The sequence below is a fragment of the Siniperca chuatsi genome, linkage group LG18 (assembly GCF_020085105.1).
Source record: "Siniperca chuatsi isolate FFG_IHB_CAS linkage group LG18, ASM2008510v1, whole genome shotgun sequence".
Lineage (NCBI taxonomy): Eukaryota > Metazoa > Chordata > Actinopteri > Centrarchiformes > Sinipercidae > Siniperca > Siniperca chuatsi.
The window spans coordinates 5,937,176-5,955,580 of record NC_058059.1 but is presented as its reverse complement, the minus strand read 5'-3'; the positions used below and the strand labels follow the sequence as shown (position 1 = coordinate 5,955,580).

Here is an 18,405-nt window from a genome sequence, read left to right as displayed (position 1 = left end):
AAATGCCCATAACATAGCCTATTGCCTACAGTTTTTCCTCCTTGACTAATAATTGATGAAATGTTTGTAAATAATGGCTTGGTAGGGGTTTTAAATGCTACTGAATTGATTGATGCTGTTTACAAGGCAAATAAAGGTGATCTTGACTCTTTGAATGAATTGCATGTTTACTATGTAGCATGAGCTCAGTGTAGCCAGTGGTGAAATATAACTAAGTACATTTACTTTCTTTAAAGTACTGAACTTGAGTACATGTTTGAGGTTTTTGTTCTTTACTTGAGTATTTCCATTCTATGCTACTTTACACTGCTTCTCCACTACATTTTGGAGGGAAATATTGTACTTTTTACTCCACTACATTAATTTAACAGCCACAGTTACTTTTCAAATTTAGATTTTACATACAAAATGTATGATTAGTTCAGAAAATACGATCCATTGTTATATATTAAACTACCCCAAAGTATATAAAGCAGTTAAAATGAGATCCTCTTCAACCAACAACATTAAAGTGTTGCTATTAAAGTGTTTATGTATTAATAATAATAATGATCTACAAATAACACTGACATGGGCCATTCTGCGCAATGAGACTTTTACTCTTGATACTTTAAGTGCATTTTGTTGCCAGTACTTTTACTTAAATAACATAACATTAAATAACTTTTACTTAAATAACATTTTCAATCACACATTTACTCAAGTAATGTACTTATGTACAATTTTGAGGTACTTGCACTTCACTTAAGTATTTTATTTTTATGCTACTTTATAATGCTACTCCACCTTTTTTTTAAATTGACTCCGGTTACTAATTACTTTTCAGATTAGGATTTTACATAGAAAACATGATCAGATTATAAAATAGTATGCATTATTATACATTAAAGTACCCGACAGTATATGAAATAGTTCCACCTCAACCAACATTTAAGTACATCTTACATATTAATACATCGATAATTATGATAGAATAATACAACACTGACAGCGGCCATTCTGCACAAGTACTTTTACTTTTGATGGCCTACGTTTATGTACTTATGTTCTTAATAAAACTAATATACTTGTACTTTTTGAATGCAGGACTTTTACTTGTAATGGAGTATTTCTATAGTATGGTATTGCCACTTTTCTTTACTTCTTCACGTTTCACTGAGCAACAACATAAACACAGAGCAGGCGGGAGCTGGGGACACGTGTCGAGCAGCTGCTGCTTCCTGGGCGGAGACACATCTGTGCAAACCGCCGCTTCCTGATTTCGTTGCCGTCGCCGCCAAACTTTAAACAACAAGGAGCCCCTCCACTGCAGCAGCTGCAGCACCCGCTTTAACTAATAAGGAAGACTTATTTATTTGCTAAAAATGTCTTTTACTCCAAAGAGGCCCTGCCCCGATTTAATGAACGACTCAATGGAGAAAAGGATAAAGCGGATATCAATCGAGGGAAATATTGGTGAGTGCAGCGCTTGTTATGGAAAAAGCGACATTTCACATAACAAGCCAGCTAGCTTAAAACCTTCACCGCAAGCTAACGTAGCTGGCAGGTGGTACGTTAGACAAAGTTAACTCAGCGTTGGTCTGTGATTTCAGACAGTGATAACTCTTTACTGATTGATTTTTTTTAACATAAAAATCTTACCGCCAATTGCCAGACTAATATTACTGCCTCCGCCAAAACTATTGGCTAACATAACGTTATTCAATAGCTGTTAGCTAATATAGCTACCTGCATAGTGAGTTGCTAGATGTCTTATTTGATATGATTGAATTTGAACTTCATCCTTTGTGTTCAGCGGCGGGCAAATCTACCTTTGTGCGCCTTTTGGAGCAGGAGAGCGGGGACTGGGAGGTGGTACCAGAGCCAATCGCCAGATGGTGCAATGTCCAAACAAAAGGCAGTGACTTTGAGGTATTGATTTACAGTACATTATTCCTGCATAATGCTCCTAATTCCGTGCTGTCAGCGGACACGCACAGAGAGTTGAGTGAAATGACTTCAGCTTAACATCTGCGTGTTGCCAGTTGGAGGCAAAACTGTATAAACTGCATCTTAGCCAACACTATAACACTATCAGGGATGAATTTCATTATGCACTTGGGTCCTTCAGAGGAACATGATCCTCCAATCCTCTGGCCTCTCTCACAGTCAGTGATTCAACATGCACTGCACATGTTAAGATAGCTGAGAGAGTCTTCATCTGTATTTAGAGTGCAGCTGCCATCTGTCAATATTTCTGCACTGGTCACCACCACCACACGCCCAGAGAAACAGACGGTCCCACCCTGGACAGATGAACGTGCTATCAATGGGGCAAACATCTCTAACTTCCCACACAACTGCAGGCCTAGCCTCACCCTCAGACTCATTGTCAGTGGTTCAACATGCCCATGTATAAGCAGGATATTCACGTGTTTGCTTGATTTATTTGAGCCAGTATTTTGAAGCGTACCATATGATGTCATGTCATGATACAGTCCCATGATGACCAAGAATACTTAAACAACTGCATTTATGTCATTTATATACAGTATCAGGTGAAAGCAGATTTCAGTATGTTGCACATGCATAGACTCAATATTAGGAATGAGTCATTGTTTTAATGGAGGGCTAGAAGTAACGATTATTTTCATTATCGGTTAATCTGTCGATTATTTCCTCGATTTAATTGTTTGGCCTCTAAAACATTAGAAAATAGCAGAAAATGCAATTTTGCAGGACACAAATAAAAGTATGTATATTATTTATTCTGTCTGACCAACAGTCAAACGCCCAGAAATATTCAGTTTACTGTCATAGAAAACAAAGAAAAGCAGCAAATATTCACATATGAGGAGCTGGAACCAGAGAAGTTTTACATTTTAGCTTCATAAATGACGATTCATCCATTAGAAAAATTGTTCCTGATTATTTCTTTGTCGACTAATCATGTCGACTTATCATGTCAGCTCTACTTTTATGGTATTATTTTTGCTTACTAAATCTGTTAACATGACTGAAAAAGTAGGCACTGCACAGTAGGTAGGAAGATGATATGTACAGACAGAGTATTAAACAATAGCACTAATGTAATGCATGTAATTTAGAGCTGCAACAATTTGTCGACTGACAAGAAAATTGAACTGCAACAATTTAAATAACTGATCAATTGTTCATTAATTTCTCCAGAAAAAGTTTTAAATTCACCCTATCCCTTATGTCCTAGGAGCTGACCACATCTCAGAGGAGTGGAGGGAACATATTGCAGCTAATGTATGAGAAACCGGAGAGATGGGCCTACACTTTCCAGAGCTACGCCTGTATCAGCCGGGTGCGTGCTCAGATCAGGTCAGCCAATGGGAAGCTCCGAGAGGCTCAGAATCCTGTGCAGTTCTTCGAGCGGTCCATCTACAGTGACAGGTATCAGTGACAAAACTGACGAATATCTAATATAATGAAAATAATTAAATATATTTTTTATTAAAAGGGTCATTCTGGTGAGTGTGTATGTTTAAGACTATTTACTACAACTAAATCACATACAAGTATGAAAATCAATTTTTTAGATTAGATTCGTCTTTATTGTCATCACACATGTACAAGGCAACGAAATGCAGTTCAGGTCTAACCAGAAGTGCAATAAGCAAGTGCAGGATCTATAGTGTGTGCATAAATGCAGGATAGAGCAGTATTATGAAAATATTGTGGTACTATGGACATTATATACAGATGGCATTACTATTACTGCAACATCCAAGATTTTTAAAGTACGCTGCTGAACTGTAACCTTTTTTCTTTTTTTTTCTTTTTTTTTTCAAGAAATAACCAGAATTTACTTCATCATTTTTACAATGTATGTGTTTGTTTACAGTTTGTCTTTTGAGAGTAACTTTTTGGCATCAGAGCTCATGAATGCAGTCAATCTTTTAATTTAAAAATATGTTTTGAAAAATAACAGCAGTAATGTGAATATGCAGCTTGTACTAAAAATGCAAAAACACTGATGTGGTCCTTTTTTAACTGTCATAAGTATGTTATAAGTAAGTAATAAACTCCTTGTCCATTACTTCCCCTCATGTCCCAGGTACATCTTTGCAGCCAACCTCTATGAGAGTGAGTGCCTGAATGACACAGAATGGTCTGTCTACCAGGACTGGCATGGCTGGCTGCACAGCCAGTTCGGCAAGCACATTGAGCTGGATGGTATCATCTACCTAAGAGCTTCACCAGAGGTACTCTCCCTAGTCTTCTGAGCTTCTTCTACTAGACTGTTATTCGATTGTTTTCACATTACTATTAGAAAATAATTGAAATGACTCTACGCAAAGATGTCAATAATTTCCTTTTGTGTGTGTGTGTGTGTGTGTGTGTGTGTGTGTGTGTGTGCAGAGATGTTTAGAGCGGTTGCACCTAAGAGGCAGAGAAGAAGAGCAAGACATCCCGTTGGAGTATCTGGAGAAGCTCCACTTTAAGCATGAGAGCTGGCTGCAGCACAAGACCATGACGTGAGCCTACACGTGCACACAGACTTTGATGCCATGTTTGCATCAGAGACTGTGAGGACAACAGATGTATTTGTATTATAGAAGAAATGGGTTATCTGACTGATCTTGGCCATTAGAAAAAGACCCCATTGATGCAATAACCGGAGGGCAACTAAGAGCTTGAAACAGTTTTGCATACATGTGATCTGCATCTGCCACATTAATGTGTTTAAGAAATGGATGAGGCCGGAAATGGCTTGTTTCTTTGGTCCATTGTGTTCACAAGATTTTCTTACAAAGACGAAAGCGTCATTGCCTTAAGGAAATAACTTAAGCAACATGAAAAGGGATGCTGTTTCCTGGATGTGAATTGTTAAGCATCACTAACCGTGTGTCCCATGTCACCTCTGGCCCACAGCATGGAGTTTGAGTATCTCACTGATGTGCCAGTCTTGTCCATAGATGTGAATGAAGACTTTAAGGGGGATAAAATCAAAAGCGCTGACATGATTGAGAAGGTGAGTGACAGTTAAGCCGAGTTAAAGATTTGAAATAGCCAAATAATGCTTTCGGATTTGTCTCCATCCAAATACTCCAACGGGACTTTGAGGTGAAATTTACAGGAGTCAAATATCCTGTTGGCCTCTTCTACCCACTGTAAATCCCACAGGGGTTTGTATGTGTATATTATAACCCCATCAGCTGGATTACTTGTACTTTACTTGAGTATTTCCATTCCATGGTACTTTATACTTCACTACTTTTATTTGACAGCTGTAGTTACTAGTTACTTTACCAATTTAATATTTTATATAAAAATAGAATGAGAATAGAATAGATGAGATTATAAATAGAATATGTTGCCTTACATATAACTACCCAGCTCCACCAGCTGCAACATTAAAATGCTGCTTACATGTTAATGCATCAGTAATAACAATCTAATGATATATAAAATATAATAATGACAGCATTATAAAAAACATTTACATTTGAAGTCATTTTTGTCTATTATTGAGCCCTAAAAGTCTTGTTTTCTTAAAACAAGTGAAAAAAAATCTGCCAGTGTAGAAACACGTTTCAAATAGAAATCAACTTGTTTCAAGAACTACAAATGTGTCAGTATTTTTGACTTTTGTATCTCACCTGTTGCAGCTAACATTTTTGCACAAACTGACTGGAACCTTTAAAACATTTGTAAACTGCTATTTTTAAGGAAAACGAACAGGCCGAAATCAAGTATTTAAAATGTGTTTTTGGGGAGGTTATATGCACTGTGCTGAGTGTGATATCTGACACTGAGACACACACACACACATTCACACACCCATGTTTAACCTATGGAAATGAGGCCTGAAGAGCTGCTTATGTAGCAGTTTCATGTTGATGGTAAACACAGGCGCTTTTTAGAAATTTCATTCCCATTCAAAAGTCATTAACAAGCAATGGATCCAGTTACACACACAGTGCTTTGCACAAATGACATAAACCAACTTTGGAACTAAACAAGCATGTTAGTATTCACTGATAATGCTTGACTGTTGTGGTTCTTTTTCAGGTGAAGGAGTTCCTGAGCACGTTGTGAAGATCACTTGTTGATGGAAAATATAATCTGTGCTCAAAGGAAGAAAAAGGGAGTGTTACTTTTAAAACAATGAAATGCCTCAACAAGGACAATTCTTTTTCTATATAATCATTCAAAATGATCAGGCCTGTAGCATTTTTAAAACTTTTATGGCAGTTTTCTTACAAATGTGTGTATTTATAAATGTTTTGTGTGCAAATGAGATGCATGACAATAAACTTGAAATATTTTTAAATAATTTTATGGTGTTTTGGTTGTCTAATCAGTACTATGGTGATGTCTAGCTGCTGTAAAAAAAAAAAAAAGTCCTGAGAAGAAAAAGTATCTCAAATTAAAATCTTTTTAGTTTAGTTAAAACCAGAAATCAAGTGATTATTGATTTCCACATAAAGTATTAATGTCATAACTGGGCTTTATGGCTCAGTCTCCTCTTCCAGAAGAGGTCGCCAGTCTCCACAACAGTACTCCTGTCAGCTATTTTTGACTGCTGAGCTTGCCTTTACCTGGTTGCTCCAATAGGATTTGATTAAAGCTACCTGAAATAGGTGCCTTAATTTTCACTTAGAATTACAGAGATCAGGATGCATCCTAGTGTTTTAATGCACGGTAAAAAAAAAAATAGTGACACAATACAAAAAGTGTTTAAAATCAGCACTGACTGTAGTTCAGTCCAGATAATTTTTAAGAGGTGTGTGTGTTACAAAGGTCCAAAATAAATACACATGCTCCGCAATTATTTACAACAAGCGACTGAATTGAAACTGAATGTAATCCTTGTGAAAATGATACTGTTGGGTTCTATGGAATTCGCATCCAAACGAAAAGTGCTTCAAGCTTTAATGTTTAGATTTTTTTTTTTCACGTTATTTGATAGATCCGGTGAAATAATAATTAGCTTCTTTTTAGATGCAAAGTGAACAATATAGGAACCATTTGTCAAATTGAAGGGCTTGGTGTGCCACCCAAGAGCAACTTTCTGACCTCCACCCACCCCCCACCCCCCGGTGGCGTCACGCAGGAGGAGGGATGGCACTTTAAATATGGAAAAAGACACTCTGCGTTCAGAGTATCTCCACCCGCTTCCAGCGAGACACAAAACGAGCCTTTTCTTCACGATGTCACCAGGTCCGACCTGAAGAAGTCCAGCACGATATGAGGATTGTGTGCTACATGTTAAATTTGATTTGTAGAGTGGAAGAAATAATTCCAGCGAGATAGCTCCAGCTCCTCGACTTCTTTCTTACTTTTGTCCACTTTGGAAAGCGCGACAGCTAGAGTGGGTGAAGACTTCCAAACACCGACTACAAGAGCAACGTTAACTGAGCAGAAGGATTGCTGGCCGACAGACTGATCATCTCTAAAGGCGAAGTTTGTCACCATGAGTTCCGAAAAGACCAAGTAAGTTTCTGATCGCCTTTCCTTGTTAAACTGCTTACAGTAGCCTGTCTGACTATGTTGGGAACTTTAGCTTGCACTCCATAAGTTAAGGGCATTTCCTGACCAGGTGAAAAACTGTACATTAGGCATCAGGTGGATATCGATCACCAACTAATATGAAATTGAGAGACATGCTTTGTCATTAGAGGATTCTGTGTGCGTAAATCTGAGTTTAGTTGGCCACTGGTACCATTCCTTTTAGTAAAACCTCAGTGGAATTAGGATACTAAGAAAGTCAAGGAATGTTTTCATTCATTCCTGTTACACCCTTGGCTGGATAAGCCACTGTTGCCGTGTGCCTGTTGTTACTGTGGCTATGAACGGCTGCTAATCTATTTTCCAAGAACCTGTCCCTATCAATTAGAGAGACGCGGTGAGCGCAGGCCGAGCGGTGGAGAGTTGTCTCCAGTGCAACTTTATGAATAAAGCTGTGTGTATGCCTCACAGACCATGTGGTCTTTGAGCTGACACCCCAGAAATCCACATTCAGCGTGGGCCAGCGTGTGCCTCCACGTTGCGCCATGAAGCGGATGCCAGAGCCGCAACAAATCAGACTTCAGTTACTATCAAACACGGAAACACACTTATGAGTCTGGACGCACTTTTCTGACATGCACCTGGAATTCATTAGCAGTTTGGATATCCTCATCTGCAGCCAGTGTAGGAGGGGAAACCAAGAGTATAGTGACTTGCCCCCCTCACACACACACACACACACACACACACACACACACACACACACACACACACACACACACACGATGGCAGCAGAACCTGGAAAAACACAAGTTGATTCCTCCTTTTTGTCTTGTGAGAGATTGTGAAATCTTGTTGCAATGGGGAAATGTTTTTCTATTTACTTTGTGCCATCCATTTACTTGTGTGACTTATCCTCTTGGTCTTGAATGCTCTTTTGTTTACTGCTGAGTGATGTGCAATCAGACATCCATCCATTTCCTCATCCATTCAAGGATTGCAAGAGGAAATTCCAAAAGTCAAGGCGGACCTGAGAAGCAGGGAGTTTATTACAGTTCAATTATTGCATTAAAAACCCCAAATCACCTGAATACACATGGCATGTGTCCTTTGTCACCTCTCTTTACCTATCTACTTACTGAGACATTTTTTAAATCATTGATGCTTTGATGATGATTTGTTAACCTGTAAACTATACTGCCACAACCTTCTATATTCCATCAGTCATTTTTCAAGCAAAAAACTTCATCTCAAGTTCTCCAAGGTGGGGATTTGCTGCTTTTCTCCTTTTTTTCTTGTTGTTGTTTTTATCATTGTAAATTAAACATCTTTAAGTTTTGGATTGTTGGCCATAGACACTTTTTTTAAATCATAGATAATTGATAATGAAAATGATTGTTAGTTGGAGCCCTAAAATAACTAATCACCAAGTGATCTCTCCTTTCAGTAACATTCACCTCCAGCAGACTTAGAAGGTGGCTATAAAAAGTTTGTACTTTTTCTCAAAAGTGGATCACACAGTAAGAGTGGTTTGAGAAGTTTCTATGGACATTTTAATACTTGTTACTGTTAAACATCAAAATTTGAACATGATAACTGGCTGAATGCATGCTGACTGCTGCCTCTGTTTTTTTCTGTCAGAGGTGAACTAAATCAATTTTACAGCCACCTTTCAAGCCCGCAGGTTGTAAATGTTTGACACTCCAAAGATCACTTTTGGGTGGAGTATCACTTTATGGTTCTTAAATCATCACTGTATTGCTTGCTACACTGACTGTGCTGTGGGCACCTACCCACATGGTGAACCTGGCTGGTGGGATTGGGTGCGTCACTCTGTAAAGAGATGGGGATGATCCCTGATCCCGAGCAGCTGATCCCGGCTCCTCACGCACCAACAGGTTTATCCAGCCTCATGAGGTCACCAAGAACAGAAGTGAGAGGTTCATCGGCGTGAGATGGATGCAGCTGGTTGTTGCTCTGACCCTCACACAGCTTGTGATTTTGATATTTTTTTTTTATTAATCAGGCAGAGGAAGTCATAGCAGGAAATTTAAAAAGATCAAGAAGATTTCCTGCATTTACAATGACGTGCATGAGAGCAGACTCAGGATCTTATCTGCCTTATGTTTTCATACGCATACACAAAATATACATTTAGGCTCTGTTCTGCTTTCTGCTACTTGATTTCATTTAGACTTTGCTGACTAATGCTGAAGAGTAGATTTAAGTTTTCTATCATCTCTTCACCTTGCAGCTCCACATACTAGTCTAATTCTTTTTGATTTAGCACTTCATTCAAAACAGGAATGCTGAACTATTCTGCTGCATCCCAGATGTCTGTGGATCACCTGTGGTATGTTTCTCATCATAAGGGTCTCCCAGTCTGAGGCCTCAGTGTGGAGTGATTAACATGGCTCCATTGACTGGCTATAGCCAGCTGTAAACCTGCAACGTGAGCTTCCTTTGCTCTCCGGTGTGGCCAACGTTTTTTTGAAGGCCTTCTCACTGTGTTACATGACCTACCTCCATGCACGCACACACATACACAAACGTGTACACACCCACCCACCCACGCACACACACACACACCATCACCAACACTTTGGTACCTGTTTGAGAAGTAAATGCTACAAGACTGAGCTGTGTTCCTGGAAAGATCCTGAAGCGCATTTCGGCATACAATGTTTGCGCAAGAATGAATTAAAATAGCTCCACCCATTTTCATTGACCATATTCTCAGTGACACATAAGGCTGTATTACAATAACTAGTTAAGTACAAAAGAAAATGTGACAAAAGTAACTCCCTGAGGCTGGTGATATTTTCTGTACGCTCTGTCTTGTCTGAGGGAAAGCAGAGAGTACAAGCAGAACAGAAGACGCAAAGAAATCTGGAACTAAATGATAGCACTGGCCCTCTCCACACGGTGACCTCTCTTTTTTTGAAAGCAACAATGAGCAACAAAAAGAGGGTACAGAGGCTAATTGCTGTTAATGTTAATGTTGCTTGTAAACTTGGCACCAAGCCCGACCACTCCTCATCGCTTGTTTGATCTTGGAGCTGATCGCTCAACATTAAGTCTGCTATCGGCGTTATACCTCCATCTCTCTCAAGGCCAGATAACATATCCACAGGGGAAATTCAGATGAGCTCGCAGTGCAATCGGAGGAACAAGTTGTATCCTTCCTGACTTTGTTTATTTAGCGTTCGTGTACACTGCTCCCATCCCCTCATTTTTCGAATTGTGTCATCCTCAGTTGGGGATTGTTCAGTGGCAAATGGAAACTGTTCATATGTTTATTGACATTCTTGATACTCATCTGAAATCAAATATTTATTTTTTGGTGTTTAGCAAAACTATTCTCATAAAGCAGTTGGTCAGATTAGTCATGGCAGATGAATCCTTAATTTGATACTGACACGCTTATGAAGTCCCAAAACAGTTTGAAGGAATGCATTGACTTAGAGGCACAGGCTATCTAAACTGTCTGTGTTTTGAGATGAGGCCTCAATAGAAATGAGACAAAACTAAAAATGTATTTGTTGTGTAATGAAATATTAGTCTCAATTTTTCTTTACTTTTTGTAGTTAGAAGCTAGTGTATTGTTTCCTTTTGTAGCTGTTTTGGCAAAAGTGTCAAAATACACTTTTGCTAAAACAGCTTGGGTTTGCAATATGCTGTGGCCTAAACCACCTTTCTTTGCCTGGTTTAGTCCACACTTTGCTGGAGTGGAGGAGCCACATTCCTAGATGATCAAAGGAAACTCCAAGTCATGCAGCCTGGGAAGATGTCTCTGACATTGCTGGGCCATGGAAGTAAACATAAGGCCTTCTTTGTGCACTAGAAGATCCAGTGTGACTGGACATTTAACAATGACTGATTATGCAGGTCCACCTTACTGTGATAAAAGTGCTGCGCAATTTATACATGCGCTCACTGAGCAAAGGGAGTTGTTTTTTAAAATATATGTTCGTGTCGTGTGCTGCAATGTAGGTGGATGGGAAGGTAACATTTTGGTCATATGTGGGTGATTGCCATAGCATCAGAAATTCTAATGCACTTTAAAGATTGCCAGGTTAACTGATTTTGAAGCCTTGCTATGCAGTTATTTATCATATTTTAAATCATTCTGCTTACGCTTTTGTACAACATATCATATTCCGATCAGAAAAACAACAGTGAGTGAGTGTGGTGTTAGAATTCACTTGTCTTGATATTACTCTTACTGTAACATGTGGTTTGTCTGTCTTTTTTTTTTTTTTTTTTCTTCTTCGTTTTGTCACAGTTAGAGGCTGGCAGGCGCAAAACGAGAGAAATGGCTTGTCAGGCTAATATTCAGCAACATTAGGTAGCTGAATAAGAAGTTGCTAAAGAGGAGTCATTATCAGGATTGTGTTTCATGGTAACTCGAATTTGACACTATTGGCCCTAAAAGTGGGATTTGAATGAAAACACAGCATAGGTTATTGGCCAGAGGGTTGAACAAGACACCGCTTAGTTTTTTATTTGAAGATTTGATTGTGTCATTTGTTCATTGTTTAATTTTAAGTATGCTTTAGTGTAATGTATTTTACAAACTGTGCATAGTGTTAGTGGGAATGATGGTGAAGAAAGACTGAATAAAACTGGGGCAGAATGTTTGCAAGCATATTCCATGCTGCCCTATGTGGTGATCCATATTTAAAGATTTTTCTCTTTTTTGCCTTGTAGAGTGGAGGATGAAGCAGTCTTAGACAGAGGAGCGTCCTTTGTCAAACATGTCTGTGATGAAGAGGAAGTGGAAGGTAAGATCAGTGATGAATACCAGCACATTATCTAGCTGATTGACTAGTCCTAAGCTTTAACTTATCTCTTCATCTACCCAGGTGAAAACTGTAGTTTCCCCTCTAATATCAGCACAAGATCAGACATATTATATAAGATGAATAATTTCCACTTTAGCTTGACAGTTCTGTACAGGACGATGCTTCAAGAGTTCCAAACCTGTCCAGTGCTGGCTGTCAGCTAAAGCCACAAAAGAATGTATCTGGAGACGCCCACATAGATTTACTGAGACATTCACGTTTCACAAACGAACATTTCAAGGTGCACACAAAGAGAACCATGTCAGAGTTTTTCCCATTACGACAGGCTTCGTGGGTATGCAGTAGTAGTTGCGTGACCCTTTGTTTCCCTGCATGGGAATGTGGTGGAGGTGCTTCGTTTAGTTATGCGCCTCAGGTGTGAAAGATATCATTTAAACCCACATGACATGTTAATGTAATGCATGGTTGAATAGAAAAATACATGGTTGTTTCAACGCTAACTTGGTCAGTTAAGCCCAGTATTGTAAGAGTTTTCTCTCTCCCTCTCTGTCTGTCTAATTACTTCCTGAAAAGTCATCATTTCCTGTATGAGCTGCTGTGTAGGAAGTAGTTGGCATTTATTTAATTTCGCAGTTTGAACGACTGACTACATACTCTATCTCATCCTGTTAGGGGAAATAAGCAACAAACCACCAATACCACTGAATCACAAAAAAGTCATGCGTCAAAGTAGCCTTCTGATAAGCAAGATCAACCAGTTCCCATTGTTTTTGTTCCTCCAGTAGTGATACAGATTACCAGTGCTCGGGATTAATGTGATTTCCTTTTGTGAGTGTAATCTGACCTGCATTCCCTCTGTTGAATTGTGTTATGAAAGGTCACCACACAGTGTACATTGGTGTGCATGTTCCCAAGAGCTACCACCGGAGGAGACGCCACAGACGCAAGTCTAGCCACAAGGAGAAGCGGGAGAGAGCTGAACAGAGTACGGAAGGATACAAGTCAGATGGGGAGAACGCAGATGAATCCACTGCAAACATCCTCAAACCTCTCAGTGAGTTCAGATAAAACTAATTGGTGAAATTCAGTGAAAGCACCCAGTGCGCAGAATATAATTTATGGGAGCCACATTAGTAATGGTTATATCACTCTTGAGATGTTGGTTAAGTCAGTTGGGTGAAGTCCAGCAGCACTCTGCAAATCACAGCCTACAGGATATCAGTGCTTCTGTAGTTAAGGAGGTAGTCATTCAAATAGAGCAGGGAGAGCTGGGTGGGGTGGCAGCCAAGAAAAAAAAAAAAAAAAAAAAACAATCACTGGGCAGAAACCTACACTCAACAGAATTAATGTAGAGAGGGGATGGGAACATGTTAAATACTAATCTGAAAATGACACTGGATTGGCTTAAAGTGTGTAAAGTAAATACAAGAGGGGGTATTATCTGTCACCTTGATGATTAACACAGTACTTTGTGGGATTTGTGAGAAAAGACTCTCAGAAGCTAAAAACCAGGTGGATGGGAAGAGAGAAGTAGCAAAGCAGAAGAGGCAGTACAAACAGCAAAATAATCACCAGTAGATAAGGATGTTGCTACAACAAGTGGGCCTAATACAACCTCAATACTGAGAACAGCACTTAAAGAACAACTAAGCATGAAAGTATCAAATTTGTGAAATAATCCGTCAACTAGTGGTAAACTGAAATGAAAAAGCAGGATCTATCAACATTACTAAATGAGATGCAAAATTTACATTAAGATTGTTGTCAGTCTCAGTCTTCTTCCTGCTATAGGAAAGCACACATTAATTATAATTTCACCAATACCTATATGTCTCCTGAACATACAACAAGAGGTTACACAGGTGGGAAAGCATTAAACAAAGAGTCTTTAGAATCGACAACACGATTTAGAATCAGTGTACAGTAAATGCGCCATATTATTGTATGAGGATCCCCATGTTGTATCTTTAAGCCTTGATGAAGGCTCTGTACTACCACACAAAGCACCAAACAATACAGTCTGGCTAAAAGCTATTTGCAAAACATACAATTATCACAGTAGTGGAATTCACCTAAAAATGGCGCAGCCTGGAAACTGGCATAATGGGAAAGTGTTTACTCTTTGATTTACTGCTAGTGGAGGTAACCATTAAAGTCTCAAAATGGGCTGGAGATGGGAAAAGGCAGGGATTTTCCTCCCAACTCATCAGGGCATGTGTGGACAATGACAGCAGCACCACACACCTGGAGGCTAATGCATTTCAGTGATATCTGAAATCACAAATTCAAGTAAAGCTTTAGTTTAGCTTTTCTAGCAACTTGTGCAGATAAGCGTGCATGAAGCAGTAGGCACTTTCTGTGTACATACAGTAGAGAAATCTTAAGCTGACTGCAGTATGAGCATAGTTTTGAGCAACACCCTTAGATAAGTTAAACTGGTAGGGCAGTAGATACATCAGCAAACTGTAAGTTCAAAATAGTTTTGACGGCAAAGCAAGAACAACGGGTCAGCTGAGGAGCCACAGAGAAAGAAGCTCTTAGTTTGGAAAAATAAAACAAAACAGTGGAATATGGAAGTATTGAATCATTGCTGGACAAGCTTATGATTTGCTGCTTGCTTAAAACAACAACTAATGGCTAGGCAAAAACTGTTCCTTACCTTTTGCTCAGATAGCATTTTAGAATAGATAAATTAGCCAGTACCTGACAGTAGGTTGATACACTTTGCTGCATAACTAAATCTGTAATTGCATGGCTGCATTAATTATGTGAGAAAATGAGTAAAAATCAAACCTCAGGAAGAATTGGATGCTTCTAATTGGACTGGGAATTTAGGAATTCACTATCAGATTACATACAGGAGGGCTATGACACTGTGTGGTATGGATCAGGGTGAGATTGGAGTGTCAGGCATCAGGAGTGTCATGGGGAATTTACATCTGTTTCATCATCTTACGGTCTTTTTTTTTTTTTTATATGCAGCGCTGTTGCAGTCTGGTGTTGTGACGTGTGATTGTCCACGCAACATTTATTCAGGACCTCAGTTACACATAGGTTCTCATTCATCCTCACCTTGGATTTGTCTACCCACCTACGATCACACTTTTCTTGATCATGCCGGCATCATATCAAGCTGTCGGTTCACAGACTCCACGCAGTAGACAAACGCTAATCCTCTCACGCTGCTAGCTCCTCTGACCCTGTAATCCTCCTTTGTTTCACCTCATGCTCAGGTGTAAACCAGCCTGTGTGCTTAGTCATTCCAAGGTGCCATGATATGATAAGAGTTTTGCTCACATTAATCTCTGTCTAGATATCTGATTACTCAGTGAGTCATGCAAAGTTTGGTTGTTATGCACTTGTGTAAAAGAAAAACTGCATTATAATGATGCTTTTTTTGTTTTTTTACCAAGTACAGCATTTTCTAATTGTTACATCTCTTACTTAAGGTAATGGAGAAACAGACAGACCAATAAATCTATAAAAGGCAATTAGATTAGTATTTGTTGATTTGATAACAGCTTTACAACCATTCACTGCTCAATTAAGCATTGTCAGTGTTGTAAAACTCAGAACAGTAGCAGTGAAAATTGTGTATTTTGTCATAAATTGCGACCTAAATGTCAGTAGCAGTCAACATTACAGATATAGTCTGTTCCTTAAAGACCTTTTCCAAATCTTTGTGGTCTTTAATGAATGCCCTTTATGGCAACATGGCAACATTAGTGTAAATGCAAATAGTGTTGCTGTTTGTTCAGCCATAGAATCAGATTGTATCAGTGGCGGTGGATGGGCCGGTGGATGGGCGGGTGGATGGGCGGGTGGATGGGCGGGTGGGCGGGCAGGCAGAAGTGAAACCAAAGTAAACACAGAAGCGGGTTAAACTGAATCATGGTTCACTTTAAATGCCCCCTCTGATACACACACACACAGACTCCTACTTCTTCCTCATCCTACTGTATCTCTGTAGAAGATCTGAACAGTAAACAGTCTTGTATGGTTGAATGAGAGGGCAGAACCAGCTGTAGGCCACAGCAACTGCTGGGATAAACATTTTTCTCCTGTTGAGCAATAAACCCCTTCAGTGACCCCCTGCAAACATTTTCATATTAGATTTATTTAGTAAGAGGGGTTGCTTCCTCTTGCTTACTTGCCTTTACCCTTCTCCTGTCCCTGTTAACTTTTCTGCTTCCACCACTAGCTCACTATGAGTAATTATGAAGAGTGCGTTATGATATCAGGCCCCATTATGCAATAATAGTCAGAGAGTTTGATGTGTGGGTAGCATTCAGGCTGACATGTGCCAGACAACAAAACACACACACTGCTAGACAGTGCATACAGAGCCCTCCACTTGTTGGATTTTCCGCTGTTTTGCCCTCCCCAAATCCCCATAATCCTGTTGATTCTGGCAAACCCTGTGGAGCTGTCCACTTAAAAGTTGTGTGTAACCACAACAAAGGCCTGGTTTTCACCAGTTGTGAGAGTGAGTGGTGTTGTGTACACCATGTGTTGCGTTAAAAGTCAAGTTCCGTTAGTCAGCCAGCAAAAGGACAGCCGACAGGCCCTGTGGCCATGAGGAAAACTGAAAGATCTCCTGTGATTCTGTTGTGGGCCGTTGGTGGATGACGTTGGTGTGTGTGTGCGGCACAACAATGCTGATGTACGAGATGGGGAAACACCAAGTGTTCCGTATCCTAAAGCCGTTTCCAAGACATTGATCTTGACCTTCATGTAGCTTAAGATTTTCTCCCTACAGTAGAAGAGTTTCAACTGTACTGTTTTAAAAACAGCCATCCTAAATTAAGCTTGGGTGTGCTGAGTCAGGATTAAAAGGTTACAGGCACTGTTACGTTGTCGAGCTATTGGATTGGAATCCAGACTGGTGCAGTAGCTATATCAAGAGAAAGCTGCATAAATAGCCTCTTGTGACTTACCAGTTAACCTCCACTTTGTCTCAACACTTTACAGTTGCACAACTTTCCTAGAAGTGATAACAAGAATAAGTAGTTCTTCTTACAATGGATAACCCATTAGATACTGGATATAAAACACTGGGGGCTCTCCTTATTTGTTATATAACTCATCAGGGTTCTTGCCAAACATGGAGAATCCTGAGATCATAGCTATCTCTTCATACGTGTAATTTCTGAGGAGAGGATCAACGATTACTGCAAGTGATAAGTATTCTCATGTCAGTTTGGTGACACAGATCTTGTCACACCTTTCTCAGAAGTTAGTAAAAGTTATATGCTAAGGAAAGGTTCTTCCTCATGAGGGTGTACTGTCAAAATTGTCTTTCTATCTTAAATACCAGTGTTTATTTCATGGGTTCAAGCTGGTCAAGAGACATTGTGTCATACTGCATGACTGCAGATCAATATGGCCTGAAACAAACACGCATTTAAAAAAAGCCTGCATTTCCTTTATACATCTACATCGTTGTTTGTCCAAAAGACACCTGCACCTGTTGATTTACAGATTAATGACTCAGATTATTCAACCTGCTTGCAGTTACTTGGAAGGCTAATAGTGAATAGTGCATGTTTTTATATTTCAGTTTAACACAGCTTCCGTGGACCTCTGTTTTCCTGAATAGTTAACTGTTGATTGCAACATTCCTTGAGATTATAACATGTCATTGTTATTACTCTGCCAATGAGATGTATTGTGTGAGTATTTGACTTCCAAGTACTTTTTTGCAAGTGTTGTACAGAACACTATTCATTAAACCAGAATTTTATGAAAATATAGCAGTATAAAGCCAGACTATATATCTCATCTGTTCAATTTTTGCAACCAGATTCAAGTCTGTGGAAAACACCTTGTGTTCACCTATTGTTTCGGATTCTGACAGATACTGTATGTGTCCGAGCAATTAGGGAATCAGGGAGTGTTTTCATAATGATGTGACTTCATGAACAACTATGTAAGCTATGTGTTATATATAAGATCTGCAACTTCATGGTTTGGCCTATGTCTTTTTTGTTTTTCAGATTTTTAATTAATTTATTTTGGGCCTTTTGACTTTATTGGACAATGGCAGCTATAGATAGAGACAGGAAAGGCAGGAGAGAGAGATGGGATGACATGCAGCAAAGGGCCCCGGGTTGGAATCGAACCCAGGCCGCTGTGGTAA

General features: G+C 39.4%; 2 protein-coding genes across 7 annotated transcripts in view; both read left to right on the top strand.

The window, feature by feature from the left end:
* Positions 1-1,191: 1,191 nt before the first annotated feature.
* On the top strand, positions 1,192-6,287 carry dck (deoxycytidine kinase). The gene is made up of 7 exons (XM_044174923.1): positions 1,192-1,455; positions 1,796-1,911; positions 3,206-3,399; positions 4,064-4,211; positions 4,369-4,484; positions 4,882-4,981; positions 6,022-6,287. The coding sequence occupies exons 1-7, from the start codon at positions 1,365-1,367 to the stop codon at positions 6,046-6,048; spliced, it is 792 nt and encodes a 263-aa protein (XP_044030858.1). The 5' UTR covers positions 1,192-1,364; the 3' UTR covers positions 6,049-6,287.
* Positions 6,288-7,084: 797 nt separating this feature from the next.
* LOC122865955 (electrogenic sodium bicarbonate cotransporter 1-like) overlaps positions 7,085-18,405 on the top strand; it is a 33,703-nt gene continuing 22,382 nt past the window's right edge. For 2 of the 6 annotated variants that reach the window (XM_044175027.1, XM_044175029.1), the window contains exons 1-3: positions 7,086-7,446; positions 12,172-12,245; positions 13,144-13,320. In XM_044175027.1, coding sequence (XP_044030962.1) covers positions 7,427-7,446; positions 12,172-12,245; positions 13,144-13,320 — 271 coding nt within the window. In that variant the 5' untranslated portion in view covers positions 7,086-7,426. Of the gene's footprint in view, positions 7,447-12,171; positions 12,246-13,143; positions 13,321-18,262; positions 18,402-18,405 lie in introns of those variants that run through there. The other 4 variants (XM_044175026.1, XM_044175024.1, XM_044175023.1 and 1 more) reach the window with 3 other exon arrangements.